Source organism: Chiloscyllium punctatum, chromosome 22 (assembly GCF_047496795.1).
Source record: "Chiloscyllium punctatum isolate Juve2018m chromosome 22, sChiPun1.3, whole genome shotgun sequence".
NCBI lineage: Eukaryota > Metazoa > Chordata > Chondrichthyes > Orectolobiformes > Hemiscylliidae > Chiloscyllium > Chiloscyllium punctatum.
This window is the reverse complement of record NC_092760.1, coordinates 60,671,971-60,684,558: the sequence shown is the minus strand read 5'-3', so window position 1 is coordinate 60,684,558 and position 12,588 is coordinate 60,671,971. Positions and strand designations below refer to the sequence as shown.

Here is a 12,588-nt window from a genome sequence, read left to right as displayed (position 1 = left end):
TACAGGGAGAGGCTGGGGCTGTTTTCCCTGTAGTGTCGGAGGCTGAGGGGTGATCTTATAGAGGTTTACAAAATTATGAGGGGCATGGATAGGATAAATAGGCAAAGTCTTTTTCCTAGGGTTGGGGAGTCCAGAACTAGAGGGCATAGGTTTAGGGTGAGAGGGGAAAGATATAAAAGAGACCTAAGGGGCAGTTTTTTCACGCAGAGGGTGGTACATGTATGGAATGAGCTGCCAGAGGATGTGGTGGAGGCTGGTACAATTGCAACATTTAAGAGGCATTTGGATGGGTATATGAATAGGAAGGGTTTGGAGGGATATGGGCTGGGCGCTGGCAGGTGGGACTAAATTGGGTTGGGATATCTGGTCGGCATGGACGGGTTGGACCAAAGGGTCTGTTTCCATGCTGTACATCTCTATGACTCTATGACACTGCTTGCGGGCTCTCAAAGAATTTTATATCAATGCTACCACTGCCCCTTTAATCCCATAGGTTTTAATTTACCTAATGCGGTTGTTCCAAATTCTTTTATTCAGCTAAGTTTGAAAGTCCAATTATATATTAACCATGTGACCCTCATTGCAATGAGTGAAGAAGTAACAGAATACTTACTTCCTCAGATTATTGAGCACCATAATGTTTGCATACATATAGTAGAGGTAGTAGCTGTATGGTGGGTTCTGCTCTCTCGTCCACTGCCCAGGGGTTGGGCTCTTCACTGAGAACATGTGAGCACTGTGCTTTGACTCATCATCCACACTGTCAAAGCCTGTCACCTGCAACAGAAAGCAAACCTGTTAGACACCACGGACTTCCCACCATAAATATACGATATTGCATTATGCAGGGCCTGGTATAGTAGCCAGCTCAAATTCAACGACAACATTTTGAGAGCTTTAATTCAAGTTTTAAAAGTTTGAAAATAAAAAAAATTGATCTCTGTAACAATGACTGTGAAACTATGCCTTTGTTATATAGAACTGACTTATTGACACAACTGGATCATTGATGTCCCTTTAAAAGGAGGAACCCTCTTATCTGGCCTGATTTTGACACATCAACACCATTTGGTTGTATCTTTACCACTGCCCTAATGTGGTTTAATAACGCCCATCAATGTATCAGCTAACCAGCTACACAGAGTAACTCATAGGCAATAACTAGGATGTGGTCTTTACCAGCAATTATTCTAATTTTTATTTATTGCTTGGGACAACTGAAGCTCAGTTAATATAACTTTATCTGTTGTAAACTCCCCCCGCCCCGCCCCTTTATCTTTAAAAGCTTCTGTCTGATCTTTGTTTAGTTCTCTCACGATGGTGTTCTGACTCCCTTACATTTCCATGTAAAGTGAGCGAAATTTGTCTTGAGATTGAGACAACCTTTTTTAAAATGTATTCATTTATAAAGGTATCATCAACAAGGGAAGCATTTATTGCCCATCCCTAATACAACTAATGAAGAAGCCAATCAAGTATCAACTATGTCTGTAGGTGTTCCTCACCTTAAGAACATAATGAATCGGATTTTTTTTTGTAAAACTCTGGTAGTTTCATAGTGACCACTGATACTAGCTTTTTATTCCAGTCTAATAAAATTTTTTAAAAATTTTATCATTTGCCAAGATTCAATCTGAACTCCTGTTTCAGGATCATTTGTTCAGGCTCCTTTGCTACAACATAATCACTCTGCAATCAAACCCCTAATGCTATTATTACTATTTATTGTCTTGATATTTTTAAAAGCTCCTCTTCAGACTAAGTCTTATCAAAGTGGAGTAATTTTTATTTAGATAACAAGAGTTAATGTTTTGCTGATTCTCTCATTTAAATTAGTTTCAGTTTCTTTCAGTAAAAAGAAACAGGCAGATTATTTAAGACACTATTAACAGGAGAAGAGCAGACAGGAATAGATTTAACAGGAGTAGTTTACGCACGTATTTTAGGAAGAGGTGAAGTTCCCGATTTTCTTTGGGGTTGATTGTTGCTTCAAAAAGAGGCAAGAAAATATTCTCCAGCATTTTTCCAAAACTGGGCAAGATTTTTTTTGTTCGAAATATATCACTGCAACCAAAGTAAAAAGGCAATGAGAGATCAGTTCACTTTCTCCAACCTCATCACTCATACAATTTTCAAGTCAATTTGGTGTTTTCTCATCATCGTCATAGTCTGTCTCCGCAGTAAACATGTCCAGGTTTCTTTGAACAAACCTATTTATGGGGCAAAATCTTTAATATATCTCAGTGGGAAATGCACTGAAGATGATAGGTTCAAGCGTTATTCCATCAAACTGAACAGATAAAAAAGCTTAACAAAAGTGAGGACTTCAGTGCCAAAGAATGAGGACTGAGAGAGAACTTTAACCTCAAAAGGTTAGAACTGAGGGAGCAATGCAGGGTCACAGGATCAGTACTGAGGGAGCACTTTGCTGTTGGTGGTCAGTACTAAGGCAGTGCTGCCCTGATGGACATGTGATCTTTGAGCAGAGTTGTTACACCAAGGCCTGGTCTGAACCCCTTCAAACAGTCATGGAAACTCATTGTTCATGAGAGTATTAAAAACCCATTGATGGTATTGAAAGATCAGCAAAAGTTCTCCAATTGTCCTGTTCATCATTTCAAACACAACATCATTTAACTTGTGTTGCTCGAGAAGGACTGATAAATTAAACTGCATTTGTTTCAATGCAAGAGACCTAGCAGGGAAGGCAGATGAACTCAGAACTTGGTCTGGAGAAGGAGAAAATGAAGGCCTTATGCCCAAAACGTAGATTTTCCTGCTCCTCAGATGCTGCCAGACCTGCTGTGCTTTTCCAGTCAACTCTTGACTCAGGACATGGTTAGGAACACATGACTGGGATATCATACTAATTATACAGACGTGGCTCAGGGATGGACAGGACTGGCAGCTTAATGTTCCAGGATACAAATGCTATAGGAAGGATAGAAAGGGAGGCGAGAGAGAGAGGGAGTGACGTTTTTGATCAGGGATAGCATTATGGCTGTACTCAGGGAGGATACATCCAGGGAAGTTATTTGGATGGAATTGAGAAATAAGAAAGGGGTGATCACCTTATTGGGATTGTATTATAGATCCCCCAGTCGTCAGTGGGAAATTGAGAAATAAATTTGTAAAGAGATCTCAGTTATCTTTAAGAATAACAGGATGGTTATGGTAGGGGATTTTAACATTCCAAACGTAGGCTGGGACTGCCATAGTGTTAAGGGTTTAGATGTAGAGGAATTTGTTAAGTGTGTACAAGAAAATGTTCTGATTCAGTATGTGGATGTACCTACTAGAGAAGGTGCAAAATGTGACCTACTCTTGGGAAATAAGACAGGGCAGGTGACTGAGGAGTCAGTGGAGAAGCACTCTGGGGCCAGCAACTATAATTCTGTTGGTTTTAAAATAGTGATGGAAAAGGATAGACCAGATCTAAAAGTTGAAATTCTAAATTGGAGGAAGGCCAATTTTGACAGTATGAGGCAAGAACTTTCAAAAGCTGATTAGGGGAAGATGTTCACAGGTAAAGGGACAACTGGAAAATGGGAAGCTTTCAAGAAGTGAGATAACAAGAATCCAGAGACAGTATATTCCTGTGAGGGTGGAAGGAAAGTGGTGCGTGTACAGAATGCTAGATGACTGGAGAAATTGGGGTTTTGGTCAAGAAAAAGCAAGCATATGTCAAGTATAAACAGCAGAGATGGAGTAGATCCTTCGAAGAGTATAAAGGCAGTAGGAGTATACTTAAGAGCGAAATCAGGAGGGCAAAAAGGGGACATGAGAGAGCTTTGGCAAATGGGGTTAATACTCTATAAATAATTAAGGACAAAAGGGTAACTAGGGAGAGAATAGGGCCCCTCAAGATCAGCAAGGCAACCTATGTGTGGAACTGCAAGAAATGGGGGAAGATACTAAATGAGTATTTTGCATCAGTATTTACTATGGAGAAAGGCACGGAAGATGTAGAATGTGGGGAAATAGATGGTGACATCTTGAAAAATGCCCATATTACAAAGGAGGAGGTGCTGAATGCCTTAAAATGCATGAAGGTGGATAAATCCCGAGGACATGATCAGGTGTACCCTAGACCTCTGTGGGAAGTTAGGGAAGTGATTGCTGGACCCATTGCTGGGATATTTGCTTGATCAACAGTCACAGGTGAGGTGCCGGAAGACTGGAGATTGGCTAACACGGTGCCAGTTTTAAAGAAATGTGGTAAGGACAAGCCAGGGAGCTATAGACCAGTGAGCCTTACATTGGTGGCAGGCAAGGTGTTAGAGGGAATCCTGAGGGAAAGGATTTACAAGTATTTGGAAAGGCAAGGACTGATTAGGGATAGTCAGCATGGCTTTGTGCGTAGGAAATCATGTCTCACTAACTTGACTGAGTTTTTTGAAGATGTAATGAAGAGGATTGATGATGAGAGTAGAATGGTGGATGTGATCTATATAGACCTCAGTAAGACGTTCGTCAAGGTTCCTCATGGTAGACTGGTGAGCAAAATTAGATCTCATAGAATAAAGGGAGAACTAGCTATTTGGATACAGAATTGGCTCAAAGGTAGAAGACAGAGGGTGGTGGTGGAGGATTGTTTTTCAGACTGGAAGCCTGTGACCAGTGGAGTGCCACAAGGATCAGTGTTAGGTCCACTGCTTTTCGTCATTTATATAAACGATTTGGATGTGAACATAGGAGGTAAAGTTAGTCAGTTTGCATTCGATACTAAAATTGGAGGTGCAGTAGACAGTGAAGAAAGTTACCTCAGAGTACAACGGGATTTTGATCAGATGGGCCAATGGACTGATGAGTGGCAAATGGAATTTAATTTAGATAAATGTGAGGTGCTACGTTTTGGAAAATCAAATCAGCACAGGACTTATACATTTAATGATAAGGTCCTGGGGAGTGTTGCTGAACACGAGACCTTGGAGTGCAGGTTCATAGTTCCTTGCACGTGGAATCACAGGTAGATAGGATAGTGAAGATAGTGTTTGATATGCTTGTCTTTATTGATCTGAGTACTAAGTATAGGAGTTGGGAGGTCTTGTTGTGGCTGTACAGGACATTGGCGAGACCACTTTTGGAATATTGTATGCAATTCTGGTCTCCCACCCATTGGAAGGATCTTGTGTAACTTGAAAGGGTTCAGAAAGGATTTACAAGGATGTTATCAGGGTTGGAGAGTTTGAGCTATAAGGAAAGGCTGAATAGGTTGGAGCTGTTTTCCCTGGAGTGTCGGAGGCTGAGGGGTGAACTTATAGAGGTTTATAAAATCATGAGAGGCATGGATAGAGTAAATAGAGAAGGTCTTTTCCCTGGGGTGGGGGAGTCCAGAACTAGAGAGCATAGGTTTAGGGTGAGACGGGAAAGATATAAAAGGAGCCTGAGGGGCAACATTTTAAGGCAGAGGGTGGTATGTGTATGGAAATGAGCTTTCAGAGGAAGTGGTGGAGGCTATACAATTACAACATTTAAAAGTCATCTGGATGAGTATATGGGTATGGGAAGAGTTTAGCTTACCCACAGTATGGAAATAGAACCTTAGGCCCAACAGGTCCATACCGACCCTCCGAAGAGTAACCCATCCACACCCATTCCCCTACCCTACACTTATCCCTGACCAATGCACCTATCACTATGGGACAATTTAGCATGGCCAATTCACCTGACCTGCACACCTTTGGATTATGGGTGGAAACCAGAGCACCCGGAAGAAACCCACGCAGACACTCGGAGAATATGCAAACTCCACACTGACAGTCGCCCGAGGCAGGAACCAGGGCTATAAGGGATATGGGCCAAGTGCTGGCAAATGGGATGAGATTAGGTTAGGATATCTGGTTGGCATGGGTTTGTTTGCACCAAAGGATCTGTTTCCGTGCTGTACATCTGTACGACTCTATCTAGATGCACACAATATTCTTTCCACTAATAACTCTAATCCTGATGGGAAATTCTTTTGTGCACTAACAGTATTGATCAACAAATATAATTTATATTTATAATAAGCTCTGCAATCTGCACCCCTCCCAGGCTTTCACCCCTCCCCCATTAACATCCTCCAGGTGGCTTCACTTTTCTGCAGGCACTCCTCTTTTGCAGGCACAAATCCCTTCAGAATTCTACAGCTACATTAGACCTTATTGTTAATCTCTAAACAAGTGTCAACAGACTGAGATGAATCACAGCGTTATTAGATCTTGTCCTCACCTGACACCCACACACATCCACTGGTTGGGATGTCTTGGGGTTGGCAAGAGGTTAAGGTGTGGATCTCACTAGATGACAAAAGGAAGCTGACCAGCCAAGCTGTATATTACATCCCATGCGTCCTACACCATTTCCTCCCCAATACCAATAATCCCTACTGTCACGACTGGTTACCACAATGGAATTCCCTGACTGAGATCAGACTGGGATTGAACCTCAACTAGCTTGTCAGTGATCCACTGTCCATAACTCTTAACTCCCTTGTAGAATGCAAATCTGTCTAACTCAGCCTTGAATCTATTTAATGATCCAGGCTCCATTTCTCTCTGGGGGAGAGAATTCCACAGATTAACAACCTTCAAAGAAGGTAACCTCTTAAACTGGCCCTAGTTTTAGATATCCCAGCAAGTGGAAACGTTCTCTCAAAATCAACTTTGTCAAGTCCCTCTTGGAATCTACTGGCTGCGAATCTGGACACAGGAACACAGACTACAGGATCGATGATCTTGAACTGGGATGAAGAGAAATTTCCTCACTCCAAAGGGTTATGAGCCATTGGAATTCACTATCCCAGAGTCTAGTGGATGTGCTCTCATCACATATACTAAGTGTGATAAACAGATTTTTGGTCTCTTGGGGAATTAAGGGATTTGAGGAGAGGGCAGAAAGTGGAGCTGAAGCCCAAGATCATATTGAAATAGGACTGAGGGATTGTATGGTGTACTCCTGCTCCTATCTCTTGTAATGTTCATCACTGTTCAGTGTCTGTAACCCTTCAGTAACACTTCAACCAATTAGAAACTTTGGACTTACTAAATGCGAGGAACTTGTATAACCCAGCGGACGTTTGGAGAGTAGACTTGCTGTTTAATAAACCACCTAGCCAGATTGGCCCATTCATTTGGTGATCCACCGTAGATGGATAGCCGTGGTTCTGAGTATTGGTATTTGCTTTCCTCCAGGTCACGGGAGACTTCCTGTGGACAAGGACACACAACCACTTGACTCCACAGGAAGTATGGAAAACAAAAGGCTCACTTGTTTGTAGCTCCTTTCATGATCTCAGGACATCGCAAAAATGCTTTGCAGCCAACTCAAAATACTTTTGAAGTATAGCTACTGTTGAAATATAGGAAATACAGCAACCATTCACATACAACATTTCCCACAATCCACATTAAGTTAATACCCAGATATTTTGTTTCAATGATGTTGGTGGAGGGATGAATTTTGGACTAAACTTCAGAGAGTACTTCCCTGCCTTTCTTTGATGTAGTGTCATGGGATCTTTTATATTCAGCCTAGCATGTAGCTGGGCCTCACTTTAAGATTAGATGAGATTATTTACAGTGTGGAAACAGGCCCTTCGGCCCAACAAGTCCACACCGACACACAACCCACCCACCCATTTACCCCTTTACCCCTTTACCTAACACTACGGGCAATTTAGCATGGCCATTTCACCTGACCTGCACATCTTTGGACTGTGGGAGGAAACCGGAGCACCCGGAGGAAACCCAAACAGACATGGGGAGAATGTGCAAACTCCACACAGTCAGTCGCCTGAGTCGGGAATTGAACCCGGGTCTCTGGCGCTGTGAGGCAGCAGTGCTAACCACTGTGCCACTGTGCCGCCCACAACTTCTCTCCTGAAAAATGGCAGCACTTCCTGATGTGATTTCTTTCGGGTCAAATACCACTGCTAGTCTGATATGGTCAGAATGTTTCTCTGTATATTAATCTATGTAACGTAGACAAAGAAGACTGGGTTCTGGTTGAGAAGTTGCTTTGACATTTAAAAACTCTTAAGTACACAAGTATGATATCTTAGGCTTACATGTAGTCTGAGTTCGATGCTGACCTATGGAACTGTTACATTACTCCCATAAATGACTGGTTGACCAATGGACCAGTTGCTCAAACTGAGAGTAAGATTGGCTGCCATGTTTACTACACCAGTGGCTAATGTTGTTTAAGGGTCTGAAAGGGTTATGAGAAGTATGATATATACCACTCACTGTGATGACATCATACCAACTTGTGCGCAGAACACCTTCGGATCTCAAAGATCTTTTTCAAAGTCCCCATAACAATTTCTATCATATCAATTTAATCAGGAGCTAGTTGCTGACATGCAATAAATTTAATCTTCCTCACAAAAAGAGACTCTTCTGACAAAGCCAGGTGACAGTTTTCCTCTACCACACTAGACCAGGCAGACCCTGTTGTTTCCTGCAGGTAACCAGGGTGGTTGCAGTCACCCATTCAGTGTAGTAAGTTAGCATGCCTATACAACATTTCCAGTTTAAAAGTATTCCATTATCTGTTACACACTGTGAGATATCCTGAGGTTGTAGAAATTGATATGAACACAAGTCCATCTTTAGGCTCGAGTTTCAGCCTGTTCTATGAATTTAGTTTAAGATCCATGTTGCTACACGACTCATAAAATGATTATACCTTTATTATCCGAGCAAAATACTCTCCTTGCATGTAGTTGTCTGTTTTCAGGTAAAGATCTCTCAGTTCACTTGCACCGACTGGATTGTATTTTGCATTGAATTTATCAAATCGATGAAATGTCTGGCGGCCCTGCAGGAAAGAATAAATTTCAAAAGCAAACATTCTTATACATAAACTTTAAAAGATTTATGTTATGAGGATACAATTAAAATTCATAGAAATATAGGGAGAGGCTATTTGACTCATCATGTTGTATCATCTCTGCCAAATACCTGATTGATTAATCACTCCCTCTGCTCTTTCACCATGGCCCTGCAAATTCCTCCTTTTCAAGCTTTTATACAACTTCTTTTTTGGAAGTTACAACTGATTCAGCACCCACTGCTCTTTCAGGCAGCTCATTCCAGGTGTAAACAGCTCACATATGTTTAAGAAAATACTTCTTTGCTTTTTTTACGGGTTTTATTAATTCTGTTTTTTCTCATTATCAATCTCCAACCCCGCCACTGTAAAACAGTTTGTTTTTTATTCACTTGTGGAACGTGGGCATTGTTGGCTGGGCCAGCGTTTATTGTCTATTCCTAGCTGCCCTTGAGAAGGTATTGGTGAGTTGCTTTCTTGAATCACTGCAGTCCATGTGCTGTTGGTAGACCCATATTGTCTTAATGGAGGGATTTCCAGAATTTTGACCCAGTGACAGTGGATGGTAATATGTTTCTAAGTCAGGATGGTGAGTGACTTGGAGAGGAACTTGAGGTGGTGGTATTCCTATGTATTTGCCACCTTTGTCCTTCTAGATGGAAGTGTCTTGGGTTTGCGAGGAGCTGTCTAAGGATCTTTGATGAATTTCTGCAGCACATCTTGTAGCTGGTGGGCACTGCTGCTACTGAGCATTGGTGGAGAAGGGAGTGGATGCTGCTGGATGTGATGCCAATCATGCAAGCTATTTTGTCAAGCTATTTTGGGTGGTGTCAAGCTACTTGAGTGTTGTTGGAACTGCACCCATCCAGGCAATTGGGGAATTCCATCACACTCCTGACTTGTGCCTTGTAGATGGTGTACAGGCTTTAGGAAGTCAGGAGGTGAGTTACTCATCGCAGTACTCCTAATCTCTGACTTGCTGACCTTTCTCATTGAAGATGGTCATTGCCTGGTCTTGCCTTGTGCAAATGTTACTTGCCACTTGTCAGCCCAAGCCTGGATATTGTCTTACTGCATATGAACATGGACTGCTTCAGTTTCTGGGGAGTTGTGAATGGTGTTGAACATTGTGCAATAATCAGCAAATGTCCTCACTTCTGAACTTATAATGGAAGGAAGGTCATCAATGAAGCAGTTGAAGATGATTGGGCTGAGTACACTCTCCTGAGGAACTCCTGTAGAGATGTCCTGGACTGACCTCCAACAACTGCAACCATCTTCCTATGTGTCAGGTATAAGTCCAATCAGCTGCCCCAACACTCATTGAATCCAATTTTGCTGGGGCTCCTTAATGCCATATGCAGTCTTGATGTCAAAGGCTGTCACCTCACCTCTGGAATTCAGCTCTACCATCCATATTTGAACTAAGGCTGTAATGAGGTCAGGAGCTGAGTGGCCCTGGTGGAACCCAAACTGGGCGTCACAGAGCAGGTTATTGCTGAGCGGATGCTGTTTGATTACACCCTCCATCACTTTACTGAGGATCGAAAGGAAATCGATGGGGCAGTAATTTGTCAGATTGGCTTTTGTCCTGCTTTTTATGTACAGGACATACCAAGACAATTCTCCATATTTTCAGGTAAATGCCAATTTTGTAACTGTACTGGAACAGCTTGGCTAGTTTCTCATCACTTATTTTATCAGAATTATACATAATATTGAACAGCTCCATTAAGTCTCCCCTTAACCCTTTGCATGAGTGATCAGAACTGGGGGATACATATTAAAACTAAGGGATTCCCAATTTCAGATGGAGCTAAGGGGAAATTCATTTCCTGGTGAATCATGAATTTGTGGACCCTGCTGTACCTCTCTAGATCAAGTCTGTTGATGACATTAGATGCCATTATTAAATTCTTAATTTCAGATTGAATTCTATTGAATTCAAATTCCACCATCTGCCATGTGCAAAAATTACCTGGGTCTCCGGATTAATAGTCTAGTGTTAAGACCACGAGGCCATGGCCTCCTTTTGGGTTAAAGATAATTGTAGAATAGGGATATGCTGGGCCGTAAGTTTAAGATTGTGTTTGAATACAATTCTTCTGCTAATGATGGCCCATAACGCCTTATGGCTGCCCAATATTGAACTGCTAAGTCTGTTTTAAATCTATCCCATTGAGTACAATGGTATTGCCATTTAGGATGGGCCTTGATCAGAAACTGAACTAATCATAGAAATATTGTGGTTACAAGAGCAGGTTGAAGACTAGGAATCCTGCAGCAAAGCACTCACCTCCTGACTCCTCAAAGCCTGTCCACCATCTATGGAGTATGATCCAACACTCCCCACTTGCTTGGATGAGTGCAGCTCCAACAACACTCAAGAAGCTCAAAACCATTGAGGATAAAGCATCTTGACTGGCACACAATGCACCAGCTTGAATATTGACTCCTGTCACCACCAAAGTACAATGACAGAAATGTGTGGTGTAGATATGGTGCAGTGCAGCATCCATGCTCACTCAACAACACTCTCAACCCATAACCTAGAGCACCTGGGAGGACAAGGGCAGCAAGAAACGGAACATCAGGACCTGTAAATTCTCCATGTCACCCAGTATTCTGACTTGGAAAAATATTGCCTTCCCTTTGCTGTCATTGGGTCAAAATCCAGAAATTTGTTTCATAACACCTATGTTGCGTGCTTGTACATCACATTGACTGCAATGGTTCAAGAAGGCAGGTCAACATCGCCTTCTCAAAGGTTATCAGGGAGTGCAATAAATACTGGCAGAGTCAGCGATGCCCACATTCCATAAACAATCAGAAGTCATGATCTTACTGAATAATGCAGCCGACTCGAGGGGGTAAATTGCCTACTCCTGGTTCTAATTTGCATCCTCATACATCAACCTTCTCCTGTCTCTCATTACTGAAAAGCTTCATCCCTGGTACTATTATCAGAAAGCTTCTCTATAATCCTCTTTAAAGAGCACTGTTAATTTTCATACTTCCCATTTATCTCCAACCCCGATTTCAATCTAAGCCAAAGCGACAGGTTGGGTCTGTTCTCTACTATTAGCCAAAGTGTTTTTGCATCCTGGACCCCATGAATAGTGAGCACTAAATAAACATATAATGTCTCTTCTTTCCTCCTCAATTAACTTCAATTTAATTTAGTTTGAGTCACCACATTGCTGGCTCATCATAGTTCTCCATTTCTCATTATCTTATATTCCTTAAAATCTACCCCTTTGACCGAGCTTTTGGTCACCTACTGTAAAACCTCCTTATGTGACTCAAAATCAAAATTTGGTCTAACTACATTCCTGCGAATGCTTTGAATGACTTACCATGTAAAAGCAAGAGAGTTTAACCATTTTCCACTAATTTGCAATGATCTTACCACCATCAAATCCCTCACCATCAACATCTTGAGAGTTATCATTGACCAGAAACCAATCTGGTCCAGCTTTCTAAATGTTGTGGTCAGATTAGCAGATCAGAGGCTGGGAATTCTGTGGTGAGTAACTGACTTCCTGACTCCATAAAGTCTGTAATCATAGAAGCCCTATAGAAAAACCCTGCAGAAAGAGGCCATTTGGGCCATTGAGTCTACACCGATACTCCATAAAACATCCTCCCCTTTCCACCACCTATGTGGCATAAGTCAGCAGTATGATGGAATGTACTTTACTTGCTTGGATGAATGTAACTTTAATACAACACGCAGGGAATTAAGGACTAAGGGGATAGCGGTGGGTACAT

The 12,588-nt window shown here is 41.9% G+C and overlaps 1 protein-coding gene across 5 annotated transcripts in view; it reads right to left on the bottom strand.

Annotated features, from left to right (window-relative positions):
• The window catches only part of ampd3a (adenosine monophosphate deaminase 3a), a 48,474-nt gene that overhangs the window by 14,434 nt on the left and 21,452 nt on the right, over nt 1-12,588 (bottom strand). For all 5 annotated transcript variants that reach the window (XM_072592449.1, XM_072592450.1, XM_072592448.1 and 2 more), the window contains 4 exons: nt 8,674-8,805; nt 7,027-7,190; nt 1,938-2,064; nt 614-777 (listed from right to left, as the gene is read on the bottom strand). In XM_072592449.1, coding sequence (XP_072448550.1) covers nt 614-777; nt 1,938-2,064; nt 7,027-7,190; nt 8,674-8,805 — 587 coding nt within the window. The remainder of the gene's footprint in view (nt 1-613; nt 778-1,937; nt 2,065-7,026; nt 7,191-8,673; nt 8,806-12,588) is intronic.